The 16,682-nt window shown below is 36.9% G+C and overlaps 2 protein-coding genes across 17 annotated transcripts in view; one reads left to right on the forward strand and one right to left on the reverse strand.

The window, feature by feature from the left end:
• LOC139970087 (uncharacterized) overlaps nt 1–16,682 on the reverse strand; it is an 853,056-nt gene that overhangs the window by 575,705 nt on the left and 260,669 nt on the right. For 4 of the 16 annotated variants that reach the window (XM_071975766.1, XM_071975765.1, XM_071975764.1 and 1 more), the window contains one exon: nt 14,444–14,535. The exons of the other annotated variants lie outside the window; for them this stretch is intronic. In XM_071975766.1, the coding sequence (XP_071831867.1) occupies nt 14,444–14,535 (92 nt within the window). The remainder of the gene's footprint in view (nt 1–14,443; nt 14,536–16,682) is intronic. 16 annotated transcript variants of the gene reach the window in all.
• LOC139970039 (uncharacterized) overlaps nt 1–16,682 on the forward strand; it is a 69,725-nt gene that overhangs the window by 10,352 nt on the left and 42,691 nt on the right. The window contains exons 3-6 of the mRNA XM_071975622.1: nt 3,497–3,561; nt 3,928–4,233; nt 5,628–6,797; nt 10,518–10,834. Coding sequence (XP_071831723.1) covers nt 3,504–3,561; nt 3,928–4,233; nt 5,628–6,797; nt 10,518–10,834 — 1,851 coding nt within the window. The 5' untranslated portion in view covers nt 3,497–3,503. The remainder of the gene's footprint in view (nt 1–3,496; nt 3,562–3,927; nt 4,234–5,627; nt 6,798–10,517; nt 10,835–16,682) is intronic.

The raw sequence follows: 16,682 nt of genomic DNA on the forward strand, positions 1-16,682 counted from the left end.
GATGGATAGGATGGATGTATAGGATGGGTAGGATAAATGGATAGTATGGATGAATAGGATGGATAGATAAAATGGATGGATAAGTTGGATACGATGGATATGATGGAGTGATAGGATAGATGGATATGACTGATGGATAGGATGGATCGATAGGATGGATAAATAGGATGGATACAATGGATCGATATTATGGATTTATAGGATTGATAGGATGAATATGATGGATGGATATTATGGATGGATGGATATGATGGATGGGATGGAAAGGATTGATGGATGGATGGGATGGATGAATGGATTGATATGATGGATGGATGGATAGGGTGGATAGGATGGATAGAAGAATGGATTGGATGGATTGATCGATTGGATGGATAGGATAGATGGATAGGAAGGATGGATATGATGCATGGATGATTAATATATGGATTGGATGGATGGGTAGGATGGATGAAAAGTATGGATACTATGGATAGGGTAGATGGATGGATAAGATAGATGAATAGGGTGGATAAGATGGACGAATAGGATGGATGGATAGGATGGATATTATAAATTATTTGATTGGACGGATAGGTAGAAATTGATGGATAGAATGGATGGATGGATATGATGCATGGATGATTGGATGGATGGATGGATGGGTAGGATGGATAATATGGATTGGTATAATGGATGGATATTATGGATGGATAATACGGTATGATAGGATGGATGGATTGGATGGATGGATGAATACGAAGGATATGATGGATGAATATGATAGATGGATACAATTGATAGATAGGATGGATAAGATAGATGGATAAGATGAATGGACAGGAAGGATAAGATGGTTGGATAGGATGGATGGAAAAGGATGAATAGGATGGACGGATATGAGGGATGGATAGGATGGATAGGATTGATGGATAGGATGGATGGATAAAATGGATGGATAGGATGGATAAGACAGATGGATAAGATCGACGGGTAGGATGGATAAGATGGTTGGATACGATGGATAAGATGGATACGATGGATATGATGGAGTGATAGGATGAATGGATATGATTGATGGATAGGATGGATCGATAGGATGGATTGGTACGATGGATATGATGGATGAATAAGATGGATGGATTGGATGGATAAGATGGATATAATGGATATGATGGAAGGATAGGATGGATAGATAGGAAGAAAGAATGTATTGGATGAATGGATAGGATGGATGGATGGATGGATTGGATGGATGGGTTGGATTGATGGATAGATAGGTTGGATAGGATGAATCGATGTATTGGATGGATGAATAAGATGAATGGATAGATAGGATGGATACGATGGACGGATAGTCTGGATATATAGGATGGACGGATAGGATGAATGGATGGATGGATCGATGGAAAGGATGGATAGATATGATAAATGGATGGATGGATATGATTGATGGATAGGATGGATCGATAGTATGGATGGGTAGGATGAATGTGATGGATGGATAAGAAGCATGGATAGGATGAATGGATGGGTAGGATGGACTGGATGGATGAGTAGGGTGGATAGGATGGACGGATAGTATGGATGAATAGGATGGATAGATAAGGTGGATAGGACGAATAAGATGGATACGATGGATATGATGGAGTGATAGGATGGATGGAAATGATTGATGGATAGGTTTGATGGATAGGATGGATAGGATGGATATTATGGATGGATAGGATGAATAGGATTGATGGATATGATTGGTGGATATTATGGATGGATGGATATGATGGATGGATGGAAAGGATGGATGGATGAATGGATGGATGGGATGGATGGGATGGATAGGATGGATGGATAGGATGGATTGATAACATGGATGGATAGGATGGATGAATAAGATGGTAAGATAGGATGGATTGATTAGATGGATAGGATTGATAAGATTAATATGATGGATGGATAAGATGGATGGATGGAAGAATGGATTGGATGGATGGATGGCTGGATTGGATGGATGGATAGATGGATAGAAAGCATGGATATGATGCATGGATGATTAATGGATATGGATGGATTGGATGGATGGGTAGGATGGATGAAAAGTATGGATACTATGGATTGGATGGATGGATGGATAAGATAGATGAATAGGGTGGATAAGATGGACGAATATAATGGATGGATAGGATGGATAGTATAAATTATTTGATTGGACGGATGGGTAGAATTGATGGATAGAAAGGATGGATAGGATGGATGGATATGATGCATGGATATGATGCATGGATGATTAATGGATGGATGGATGGATGGATGGATGGATGGGTAGGATGGATGAAAAGGATGGATAATATGGATTGGTATAATGGATGGATATTATGGATGGATAATACGGTAGGATAGGATGGATGGATTGGATGGATGGATGGATACGAAGGATATGATGGATGAATAGGATTGATGGATACAATTGATGGATAGGATGGATAAGATAGATGGATAAGATGAATGGACAGGATGGATAAGATGGTTGGATAGGATGGATGGAAAAGGATGGATAGGATGGACGGATATGAGGGATGGATAGGATGGATAGGATTGATGGATAGGATGGATGGATAAAATGGATGGATAGGATGGATAAGACAGATGGATAAGATGGATGGGTAGGATGGATAAGATGGTTGGATAGGATGGATGGATAGGATGGATGGATGGATGGACGGATAGGTTGGATGGATAGGATGGATAAGATGAATGGATGTATTGGATGGATGTATAGGATGGATGGATATGATGGATGGATAGGATGGATGGATGGATGGATGGTTGGATGGATGGATAGGATGGATGAATAGGATGCATAAGATGGATGAATAGGATGGATTGATATTATGGATGGATAGTATGGATGGATAGGATGGATGGATAAGATGGATGGATAGGATGGATAAGATGGATAATATTGGATTGATGGATTTTATGGATGGATGGATAGTATGGATGGATAGGTTAGATGGATTGAATAGGATGGATTAGATGGATGGATGGATAGGATGGACGGATAGGATGGATGGATAGGATGAATTGATTGATTGGACGGATAGGTAGGATGGATGAATAGGATATATGGATATGATGGATGGGTAGGATGGATGGATAAGATTGATGGATATGCTGGATGGATAGTATGAATTGTAGGACAGGATTGATGAATATGATTGAAGAATAGGATGGGTCGAAAGGATGGATGGATATGATGGATAGGATGGCTCGATAGGATGTATGGATAGGACTGAACAAGTTATGTACAATAAACGTTAGATTCATACACATCATGTAGAGCAATTATAAAGTTTGCAACATCGATAACAAGAGAGAGACAATCAGCCAAAACAAATTAGCATTAACCATTCCAAGTTTAAATATTCTGGAAACCCCTTTATATCCTGAGTAATCCAGGTAATGCCTTTACATAGAATTTCCAGTCAAATTAATGCTTATTTTGAATGCAAAATTACAGACCTAAGATGGCTGCCAATGTTAATCCCGTGGACATCAAACCAGATTTGAAGAAGGCAGTAAACGGTAAGTTGAAAGCTGAACAATTCGCAATTATGTTGTCTTATTTGTGTTAGATGGTTTTATCTACAATCCACGGTACACTGTTGCTTTTACTAATATAGTTGAGAAGCCATATTTACTTTTCTTTTATAAAAACACGTAACATTGGCGAATGTAATGCGGATATCAATATATATTGGCAACATTATATCATATGTAAATCTTTTGAAAGTGAAAGGGATTAACAGGTCATTACATTTTGATTGACAAGTTTAAAGTATTTATGTTCAAATCACTAACGCATCCGTTGTTACTACATGCATTCATATCTGAAGGAGTGTTCCATGTGCTAGTTAGGTGTCTTTTATCCTCTTTCGTTATTTTCAACAGGTTTTGGTAGTTTCAAAGTTGCACTTGCTTCCGTTCTGACTGTTAAAATTGTTCTTGATCTTGCTACGTTCTTTGAATATCCGCCTGTCGCCATAGAAGAGTTGAGCAATGCAGCCAGTGCAGGCCTTCTCATGATTCGTTATATGGAAGAGAGAGGACAAATAGAGCCAACAAGTATAATGACACTTCTGTGTGCGCTGAAGAAAATTTGTCTTTCTGGGATTGAGATGCGTGTAAGAAAGCTGTATGAGGAACATACAGGGAGACTATGTTCCAGTGATGATCAGTCTAAGGCTCAAGTAGAAGGTACTGTAACTTAAAGCATATCTTTGTACATGAATGTTCGTATGCACTCGCAGCAGTCTTAAGAATGCGCATTACCTCCATCGATTGGTAATTTTCGAAGGATTTGCTAAAGTGAAGTTTCATCAAATATAGCTGGATGATTGTTGTTCATTTAACAATTGAAGATAAAATAGTTTGCGTGTAATAATAAAACAAGATGATTGGGTGTATAGTATCTTAGTAATTCAAATTTAATATTCTCGATCCTAAGGTCAAAGCCGTCTACAATACATCTGAATGAGATATTTTACTGGAATTCTCAGGTAATGCTACATGTCCAAAAATTAATATTCCAATGCCTCATTTTCGTTCTCATAAAACGTATCCAATGGTAATTGTTTGATTTTATGTAAAACAAGTTTGTAGCTAATATTCTTTGAATGGATAGAAACTGAAAGTGTTCTCCTCTTGAATCTCTGATGGCAGCAAATGATAAATAAAACATATTCCAGTTAAATTCGTATACTTGTAACTTATTCCAATTTACAAACGGTTTTAGGACATTAAGTAATTGTATGTTACATTGTTCAATATAGGGTGTGTAGTAAAGTTAGTGAGACCGATAATGGTATCATTTTTCAATTCGATGCGCTTAACATGTGTTGTCTACCCATGGGTATAACTGTAGTAATTTGATAATAAATAGTTTATGACAATAATATTTGATAATTTGAATTTCACACTGTAATTTTTTACCAAGTGGGTTAGCAATGCTAATTAAGTGATTGGTAGTGAAATAACACGTTCACCATTACATGAGAGCATGCACGACATGGAAGTAATACCACCTGATGATGACGTTCTTTCACTTATAAATAAACTTTAGAGTTACATTGTCAGTTCCACGCTCTATAGAATGAGGGGATGGATTTTCTGTTTAAGCTCAACGCTATTGGTAGAGATTAGTACATCTTGGTTTGATATTTAGCATTAACTCAATGAATAGGCATATATGATTACATTATGATATTTGACACCCTATACTTTGACATCGTCTCCGCTATCATGAGAATTTGAATTTTGGTGAGTGCAACATAGTTAAAGAAAGTTCAGTTAAGCATCTATTGCTATCAGTGTTTTAAAATATGTAGCTTTTATAATAAAAATTGGTAACCCATTATATGATTTGACGTTACGTCACCAATACAAAGTAGCTACAAAGTAAGCTAGACATACTTGGTGACTGATATTTAACCATAAATGTAAACTGAATTTCACAATTGAGAGTTTTATACTGCACTCCCGTTTCACTTAAACCCACTCGATGATAAGTTTGTTTCAGAAGTAAGGTCACAATGTCTGCATGTAACCTTTCAAGTGCTAAAACTCTAATTGTTTTTTTTTTTTTATCTCAGGAAAGAAAAACGATCTCATCAAGTATGCAAAAACAGCCTATCGAAAGCACTACGAAACAGCTAAGCCATTTCCTTCAATGAAAAAGTGTAAGGTTAACAGTATATTTGTTCAGGGAGGTATTTACTGCTCGGCTCAGGAGGGTGATTTCATGCAAAAGCCCGATGTGCTAGAATCTTACAACGATATCCTGAGCAGCTCCGAAACTAAGTCAAAGAGAACGTTAATTGAGGCTGACCCTGGGTTCGGGAAATCAACACTTGCATCACAGTTTGTCTGTGACTGGTGTACTAACAACCCTGAATCTCCGCTCAAAGATGTAGAAATACTTATATTTCTCCAGTTGAGGCAACTGGCAGGTGTAAAGTCTATATACACTGCCATCAAGAATTCCATAGTGCCTAAAGATGCACGCATGAATGAATCTTGCATCGAGGAAATCCTCAGAGTAAACAAAGAGTCTGTTGTCATTTTATTTGACAGTTATGACGAGTATCCTGACAAGAATGAAACCGAAACAGATATCTCCTCCATCATTGAGATGAAAATGTTTCTTGACATTCTTGCCATCATACTTACCAGGACATTGAACCTCCCGCCTAACTTACACCCCGAAACAAAACGAATCAGATTAACAGGGTTTGGGGTGGCTGAACGTCGAAACTATGTGCTGAAGGCGGTGGCTGATGATGTCCAGTTGGCAGATCGGATCGAAGAGCAGCTTCAGAGAAACCCCTTCTTAAGAGATCTCTGTCAGGTCCCTCTCTTCTCCACTATGGTCGCTCACATAGCACACGAGAGGCCAGAAATCGAGATATTTAGCACAGTAACAAGATTTTTCACTTATGTGATCGCATGCGTTCATAACCATATGAAAAGCAAGAAATGTGCTAATACTGAGGTGTCTGCTTTTAAAACGGAACTAGCTAAACTGTATCGTATTGCTTTTGAAGGCCTCACACGGAAGAACCAGCAGCTGACATGGGAGAACACCTATTTAGTTTCGGAACTCGGACAAGAGTTCTATGATAACTATATAGAGCTCGGGATGTTGGTACAGGAAGTGGTTTTTGACATTTCCCAGTGTCGATATAAGACGGAAGCACGAATATGGCACAAAATCATCTGTGAATTTTATGCCTCTCATCATCTGGTGTGGATGCTTAGTGAAGGTAAGTCTTCAGTACAGATAATATTGATGCATGACCACAGTTTGTCATCTCTGATGTGTAAGGTAATGAGTAAACCTAAGAGATGGAAGTATTGTTCGTATGATGTCCTTTTATGTGCATAGGTAAACAACTTACGCTCCTCTTAACCCCAACCCACAGTGTGTGTTATGTATATATGTAAATTAACATTTATGCAACACGCTTTTCAAAGTAAGTAAATAAAGTCATCATTTGCCACTGACCAAGTTCAACATAACAAAGATTTGGGTTTGGATCTTTCTGTATGTATGCTTGTTGTATTTGAAGACAAGAGCGCCTAAAGGTAGAGATACCCTCAGGAAGACCAAGGCAATGTCGGAAAAAGCTGACTACACTGGATTTACAAGCAAATTGTACACATCTGGATAATCTAGGATGGACACAAATTTGTATGTTGCTGTGAGTGTATAACCATATTGGATACTTTGACTTTTGTATCTATTAAAATACACGTTATTCAGCCTATGAACTAGATTGTTGCTATTTGTGCTCGTCAGTTCAATAAAATTATCCCCACATCTTGTTAAAATGCTTTTCCAGTGGTTATATTTGATTGCTTTTCAAAATTGCTGAGGTAAAGATCAAAACTATGCAAGTAAATATATAAACCAGATCCTCATTACATTTTATATCACAAAGATATGAATTATATAGAGTTGGTAATATTTTGCATCTGGCAACAATACAATGAATGATATCATCAAGGCAACGCTGCTGAAAATTTCTTTGTTTTTATTCATCATGTTTCAATCATTTATCAAAATAGCCATGTAGTATTAGCCTTAATTTAAGAAGTCTTTTTTTACCTAAATATGAGTAGTAGTATTGATATTCATGATTCTACGTTACTTTTTAGTGCTTTTAGTAGTATTATTTGTTAAGTCAACCTAATCCAAAATGTATTAAAAATGAAGCTTTTGATAATTATATCATTTCACAAAGATCTCATAGATGACCTGGTCGAAAACCACAATAGCAATACACAAAATGTTAGACTGTAAACAAACGCTGTGACTATCTTCATTCTAGGCAACTTTAGTTTGTAAGTATAGAGACAAGAACACAAACTAATAAATAAAATTCAAAGGAATCCGTAATTTGGTTGACATTGTAAGAGTGAAATATGTAACAAACCAGTCAAAACTTATTATCAGAAGAAAACAACATATTATATTCATGACCTCATAAAAATAAATCATCCTCTGCAAATTCTCTCTTTTCCCTGTAATTGTTTTTCAAAGTAAGTTTACAATTTCGATGGTAATATGCTGAGAAGTATTTGTCAAAACTGTTACCAATTCTAGCAGAGTAGAACTATAGAGCAGCAACACTGATGACCCTAACTCACGTGAGGTCATTATATAATACATATGCACAATTATATGCATAATAATTTGCATAGTAATAGTAATCTGTTACTGAAAAAGGAACTTAAGGTCGTACTCCATATTAATAAACAAACACTGACTGTAAACAATTCTCTGTTAAGAGCCTGAATCAGGATGTCCCTTTCACATTGAAATAACATGTTCAGGCCATAACATTCCAAATTGGAATGTTACTTTCAAGTAACAATTCATATGCCGTATTCTCAAGAAGCTAACTATGTATAAATACCGCAAATTATACTACAGTAGTAGTGCTGATAGTATCTGTACCACCAACCATAATATCAACCGGGATATTGCAGGAATAGGAGTGTTTTGCTCTCCAGGCCTCTCTTAATGGAGTTTGCAAGTGTGTGGGAATGTGGAATCAAGGAAAAGAAAGTATTAAATTGTATTCAGTGGAATTGTGAAATCAAAATCTAAAGACCAGAAAGTTCCAAAACAAAGCACATTAAACAGGTTGAATGGAATGATATATCGAGAATGAAGTATTTTTATCTGTATGAATGATTTACACTAGGCTATGAAGCTAAATGCCAATGGTACCTCATAAATAATCAGTGTACTGTTTTAAACAAGAAGCAGAATGCAAATATGCATTGTGGTTTCGATGAGGTAACATGAGCAGTGTTTTCATGAATCTGATATAATGTATAGTGAGGATGTACATGTTTACAAGGGTTTCACGATTTGACCTCTAATGACCTAAAATGACCTCTGACCTCCACCAAAAAGAATAGACTTCTTTAACTCAATGGGGTTCTTCTACACACTAAATAAAAGGTTGGCCCAAGGTTCTAGTATTGAGATACTGTGATTACAAGGCTTTCACAATGTGACCCCTGATGACCTTTGCCCTCCACGAAAAACAACAGGCTTCTTTTACACAGTGTGGTACTCCTACACACCAAATATGAGGAATGCCCATGCTTCCCATCTTGAGATATTGTGTTTACAAGGTTTCACAATTTGACCCCTGGTGACCTCAAATGACCTTTGACCTCCACTAAAAACAATAGGCATCTTGTACATAACGTGTTACTTCTACACACTAAATGTGAAATGGGTCTGACCTTCCCTTCTTGAGAGATCGTGTTTACAAGCTGGGCGTCACACACGCACTCACACACACACACGCCATCATGTATGCATAGGTTACGATTATCATCGAAACCAAAAACTACTCCTTAACCAGAAATGCAAAAAATCCATTGAGGTTTAGATTACATGCAATAAGCTGTATATTCTAATATCTGATGGTTACATTCTTTCATAGACATCACTCTTTCAAGTCTCTACAGCTTGTGCTCTTCACTGACATGAATATACCATCATTGAAGTTCACCAACTAGAACGTAGCGATGTATATCAGTAATACATCCACTCATTCCTTATTGATTGACAATATTATCATTGCCTGCCTTCACATAAGGAGGTCTGTAAAATGATGTTACAAATTTGACCGGTTGAGAGAAATATTGTAGAAAAGTTAGTTATATAACTATATATAGTTTTCTATTGTGCCCCTTCACAAACTGAATTGTTCAGACCAAGCTTACTGACAATGTGAGCAAGCATCCAGCTAAGATGCAGATTTAACTCATTCTTCCAGTTGATTGCTAATAACCTCATGTAACCTTTGACCTTAATTGACCCTCCTTTTGGTAAAAATTAATGAAGTCGCCCTCACAGGGCTACAACTTGGATAAGTAGCATACGAAATGGGACCACTGTGCTAAACCAGTCAGACTGACCTACATTTTACTGAGTAATAATGATGATACTGTCCTAACATACTTAAATGAAGCATTTATTGAAGACAGGCTTAGAGTTACTATTAACTGTTATACTGGCCTGTCAGTACTTACAATGCAGTAACAAAGCATGTAATGAAAGCATGCTTAGGGTTACTATTTACTGTTGTACTGGCCTGTTAGTACTTACAATGCAGTAACAAAGCATGCAATGAAGACAGGTTTCAGTGTTATTATTCAATGTCACTGGGCCTGTACTTAGACCTGATTCCTGTTTATAATTACAGTGATATTAATGATGTTACAACAACATAAAGCAAAACATCATTAACATACACCATGTGAATGATAGTTTTACAAATAGCACTATATATACAAGGGTTACTAATTAAATTATAGGAAGAGTTGATGCTAAGAGTTGATGCTACAAATAAGACAATGGTACAGTGACACTATTACAATGTGTCAACACCGTGATCTCATGAGTGCAGTAAACTGAACACATTAAAACCCATATAATCTGTCTGCTTGGATAACAGGAGCCTCTTCAGCAGCGTCATCAATCAATGTGCAAGAAACCTTGAACAGCATCAACCCGCTTGCCCTCCAGTATGTCTATCGCTTTGCATGTGGACTCAACAAGTCAGCAGCAGACATCATCATCAAACACCTGCAGAAAACCAAAGAGGGACGTCGGTTTTCTATCCTTTGCATGCTTGAACAGGAAGAAAAATCAGACCAATTTCTGCAGTCAGTTAAGGGCTTGGTGTCAAGCCGAATGACCATTTCCTCATCTTATGCCATATTGTTACAGAGGTCTACCATAAAAGTCCTTGAAGTTGCTTCAGCTAATCAGGTAATTTTTAATTTGTGTATTGATACTCTAAACATCCCAGAACGAGTTCTTAAGTTGAAAAAGTTCAATCCATCTTGGTTTATGTTATTCCATAATTGTGACTCAACTTTGCTACCCACATTGTTTAGATTTCTATTACAATAGTTTATTGCATTTGCCAACTCTGTTAGTCTTTATTCATTTGGGTTTTGATTTTCCTCTCATTGTGGAAAGATACATACCAAACAAACTCACAACATTTCCTTTCTGAATGCCAGTGAAATTCTGAATAGTTTTCTCGCATCTCATGTCACTCCCTTAGTCGGAAATATAAGATATACAGCACCACATAGATCAACTAAATCCCAACATCATGCATGCGCATAACACCTGTTATTTAGTGTGGGCCTCATTGTCTTAATGTAGCAGCAATGATTTGATAACAAAAGTTATATTAATCATCATAAAAAAACAAACAGATTCTTTAAATTATCCTTTGTAATATATAATGTTGTGCTGGTTATTGTATGCTGTTGTGGGTTGACTCCTCAGCCCTAATTGAAAAGGAATTAGAAAAATAAGTACACATGTGTAGCACATTTGTTGCATTGGGGTGGTAAAGAATATGTGAGTGCTCAGGCCTCATCCATCTAACAAAATTGTGGAAAAGCAAGATAATTTACCAATGAATTAAATATCTTGACACAATGTTGGGGTCAATATTTGGGAAGTTGACACCATGTAGTTTATAACTGTATTATTTTCCTTTCAAATAGGAACATACATGAATATGCATATCACTTTCTGATCAGGGTAGTAACTATGCATTCCATTGTATTCTTGTTTGGGTCTGTTGGTCTAATATGCATGAATGGGTGCAACATAAATACATTAAAATATAATTACTTAATACAGCTCTATTGCCTTGATCAAAGGTATGCAGCACAACCCATTACCATTTCAATAACTGAATGTCGAGAATTTAGTTTGTAGAGACACTCACCCTCTCATCCACAAAGGAAGTTATGTCATCAGTGATGTTGGCCCGTTTGCTTCTTTTTTTTCAATTCCTTGAAGGACATGAACAGAAAAACCGTTGCAATGCAATGTTGAAAACTGTACCAGCTGGAGGTCTAAGAGAGACTACAAAATAATTCAACCTTACCTATCACTAGATTATCAAGGTGAACATTCAAGAGGTCTGTGATAACTTTTGTACCACAGTAAAGAAGAGTGCTTTACTCAAAGTATCTATCGCGGAATGTACTTGATGCTATAGTGTTCAGTTAGGACCATTAAAATAGTTGATGACATCATGCTATCAAAGTCTTTCCGTATGTCTTAAATAATGAGGATCTATGAATATTTATACAGTTATATTCTCAGGGCAACACATGTTTTGTTTACTATTGCTGTTTTCATCTTTGGGTTTGTTGGACTGACATAGCTCACAGCACAGGACTATCACATTGTTCAAAGCAACTTTGCTTTTATCATGGAGCCACTTAGGGTATGTTTTGATTCTGAGGTATTCAACACAATTAGTTACTACGACTCTATTAGTACTAACTTACATATGAACTTCATGTTGACTTCAAAGAGGTCCTGAGAAAAACATCAGTTTCTTTTACTTATGATTCCTGTGTACATAGATCAAATGACATAAAATATAATAAATAAAATAAAAACATATTAATCTTCACATTAAAATTTGACATCAATTTTGGAATGCAATGAAATGGGGAGGGCAGGGAAGGTTATGACGGAAATGGAGAAATGGTTCTTGCTAGTTATTTTGCCTTTTATCAATCAAAACACTTAGTTGTGACATATGAAACATATAGCGAGTGAAAGCACACAGGCTCCAGACAGTGATCATAGTAAACAAACATTGATTCACTTGCTGAGGCAGTTGTGCAGGGTGTTATACACATCATATATATTATCAATCTCACTTAATACATGTCTCCATTAAAACAGAATGATGGAGAAGTATGTCACATATTAAATTATTTATATATTTCTAAGCCTCAGGAAGTCTTGTGTTTATATCAATAGGATATAACCTCAAGTAAGTACATTACCATATTTTTTGTGGAAGTGAGGCTAGCAATACTGAGGAGTGTGGCCACACTTTAAAGACTGAGTATTACCCTTACCTGCCACCCAACCATTTTGACACACTGAAAAATTGTTAATTAAACATATACACATCTTTGTGATTATTTACACATTGGTAAGCAATACAATGTTTGGCATGCAGTGCCTAATATATGGTTTATGTTTGTTAGATTGGGGCATTTATCTTCCCTTAGGCCCTATGGAGTTTGTTGATCAAGCAAGTTTCAAAACAATATACTGTTCCACCAGGATTAAACGGTAAACCAGAATGCAAGAGTGCATTGTGGTTTCAATGATGTAACACGAGCAGTTTCATGAATCTGACGTAATGTATAGTGAGGGTCTACATGTTTACCAGGGTTTCACGATTTGACCTCTGATGACCCCAAATGACCTTTCATCTCCACAAAAAACAATAGGCTTCTTAAGCTCAATGTGGTATGTTTACACACTAAATAAGAGGTTGGCCCAAGAATCCATTATTGAGATATGAAATTGGTCTGACTTTCCCTTCTTAAGATATCATGTTTACAAGGTTTTCACAATTTGACCCCTGGTGACCTCAAATGACCTTTGACCCAAACATAAACAATAGGCATCTTATAATTATTGTGGTACTTCTACACATCAAATATGGAATTGGTCTGACCCTCCCTTCTTGAGATATTGTGTTTACAAGGTTTAAAAATTTGACCCCTTGTGACCCCAAATGACCTTTGACCTCCACCAAAAACAATAGGCTTATTGTTCTCAATTTAGTACTTCTACACATTAAGTATCAACTTGATCTGACCTTCCCCCCTTGAGATATCGTGTTTCCAAGTTGTTCACAGTTTGACCCCTTTTGACCCCAAATGACCTTTGACCTCCACCAAAACAATAGGCTTCTTATACTTATTGTGGTACTTCTACACATCAAATATGGAATCGATCTGACTCTCCCTTCTTGAGATATCATGTTTACAAGGTTTCCACAGTTTGACCCCTGGTGACCCCAAATGAACTTTGACCTCCACAAAAACAATAGGCTTCTTCTTCTTAATTTTGTACTTCTACACATATAGTATCAAGTTGATTTGACTTTCCCTCCTTCATATATCATGTTTACAAAGTTTTTACAACTTCACTCCTGGTGACCCCAAGTGACCTTTGACCTCCACCAAAAACAATAGGCTTCTTGTACTCATTCTGATACTTCTACATATGAACATTGAAGTCAGTCTGACCTGCCCTTCTTGGGATATCGTGTTAAAATTGATTTCACAGTTTGACCCCAGGTGATCCCAAATATTAAATTGGTCTGACCTTCCCTTCCTGAGATATCGTCTTCACAAGATGGACATCACAGACGCACTCACACACACCCACCCAAACACACATATACGCCATCAAGAATGCAAAGGTTACGATTATCATCGAAACCAAAAAGTCACTTTCTCCCCAAACTCAAATCTAATTAATTTTACAACCCAGCTTACCAGTCCTGCTATACACAAATTATACACTTACCATTACCATCAGCATATTGTAAACCATTCTGTGCAAGATTCGCATCAGGTGACCCCCAAAGATCATCTCAAGACTGATTAATCCACATTTACCTAATGATGAGATAATGACAAATAAAATAAGAATCAGTTGTCACTTATTGTTTATTGAGCATATCTGAACTAGATGTATTAATGCAAACAATGAAAACATTTGTTATTGAGTTTGCCTTTTTAATATTTAATCAACAGTTATTCCATTGCTCACAGATATACAAGCTAATGCTAAAATGACTCTGTGTTCCTGAAACAACTTAATAATTGCAAGTTCATTCATTTTATGGAAAGGCGCTTTATTTTAAAGTTGAATAATTTTTGAAAATGTATCCATAAACAAAACAAGAGGCTATAATTGGTAACATGCTTGCAATCTTTTGGATTAGACTGAATTGATCAGCACACTTTCTAATTTGGTACTTTTAACGTTAAGTGGTGCAGCAAGCCAATGAAGTTGTTCATCTTTGTTACTTTGAAGTCAAGCAAAGTTAGGTCTAAATACTGATCTAGATTGCCTTTGTCAAACAATCGGTATACCAGTGTGAAGCAGAGGCTGCTCTATTACATAAATGTTGTTGTTTTTGCTTTTGCAACTTTCCCAGTAACTTCATTTCCAACTTTGCCAACAGACAGCAACCTGATGCACCCCCCCCCACCCATCCCAAACACACTCTTAAAACATAAATACTGAATTACACACTAACTTTGAGAACATAAAAATAATACAAATGCATTAAGGATTTCAGATGACATAACATGCTGACTCCTACAAGAATTTATCATATTGTGTTGTACGATCTTCTGTGATAGAATGATAAACTGTTGCTTGTCATAGTGCAATACTCAGTAACTATCATTATCCATGACGGGAGGAAGTCACTTCGCCCAACAACCATTTCGCCCAACTGCCATTTCGCCCAACCTTACCATTTCGCCCAACCAGCCTGGTCATTTCGCCCAACCAGCCTGGTCATTTCGCCCAACCAGCCTGGTCATTTCACCCAACCTTGATTAAATATGATACTTTAGTAAGGAAACGTTCGGGAATTGTTAACGTTACGGGATACGAACCGAATATTAAGGAAACTTGAGGATGGACCAGTGTTTTAGGGGTTAGGTTTGATAGGTTTGATAGTAAACGTTCGGGAATTGTTAGTCGGTAGGATTGATCAGTGTTTTAGGGGTTAGGTTTGATAGGTTTCTATGGAGACCGATTCCCCTTTGTTTGTATAACATTAAATTAACACTATGTAGAACTAGATAAACACCTAACTGCTGTGAACAATACCCTTGATTAATGCCTGGCGGACTTGACCTCACTTTTTATTCCTACCACGAAGTAACATAACCCAAAATAAATCAAATTGAGCTAGTGAAATAGAAAAAAAGTAATATTATTCTGACTGAATATTAGTAAATAAAAGGTTGGGCGAAATGACCAGGCTGGTTGGGTGAAATGACCAGGCTGGTTGGGCGAAATGGCAGTTGGGCGAAATGGTTGTTGGGCGAAGTGACTAGAAAGCTCCATGACAACTATTTAGTATGATGGGATAGGTGGACATTGTCTTAAATTACATAACATCCATTCAACCTGGAGATGGTGACAATAGAAAGCCTTCATTAGCATTATATGCTCAAACAGGAATGAAACTGTTACATTATGAAACAATGTGTGTCTAATGACCATTAAATTGGTCAGATTTGAAAGATTAGAGATGTACTTGGCATCAGAATTTTATCCTCTTGAAACCTACAATTATGGTACAATTTGTAGAGATGATGCTACAGTTAGAGAAACACTGAACAAAAGAGGTCTCACAGAATCCCTAAGACTCAACCTTTAGCAGTATTCTAACTAGATTTTTCATATGTTATGGGAATTGATGGGGGTTGGGGGGGGGGAGATGCTGGATGATAGACTTTCCGGTGGGGAAATTTCCCTTGAGGGATCATCTGATATGTCATGGAGTAAAAAATATCCAATTAAAAACTTGCATTCTCATGGAGGCGGGGGATGGGTGGTGTAAAAATCAGGTGGTGCACCGTGTAATTATTACCCTGCTCATGTAAACTGTACGCATTTCTTCCAGAGCTGTAATCCGGATATGAAACTGGTAAATCCTTAAACAGGCTGATCTCAGTACTGAATAATTGTAGTTTACCTGATGATGAGAAAAAACAAAATACATTTGGTCATCAGCTAT

Source organism: Apostichopus japonicus, chromosome 7 (assembly GCF_037975245.1).
Source record: "Apostichopus japonicus isolate 1M-3 chromosome 7, ASM3797524v1, whole genome shotgun sequence".
Lineage (NCBI taxonomy): Eukaryota > Metazoa > Echinodermata > Holothuroidea > Aspidochirotida > Stichopodidae > Apostichopus > Apostichopus japonicus.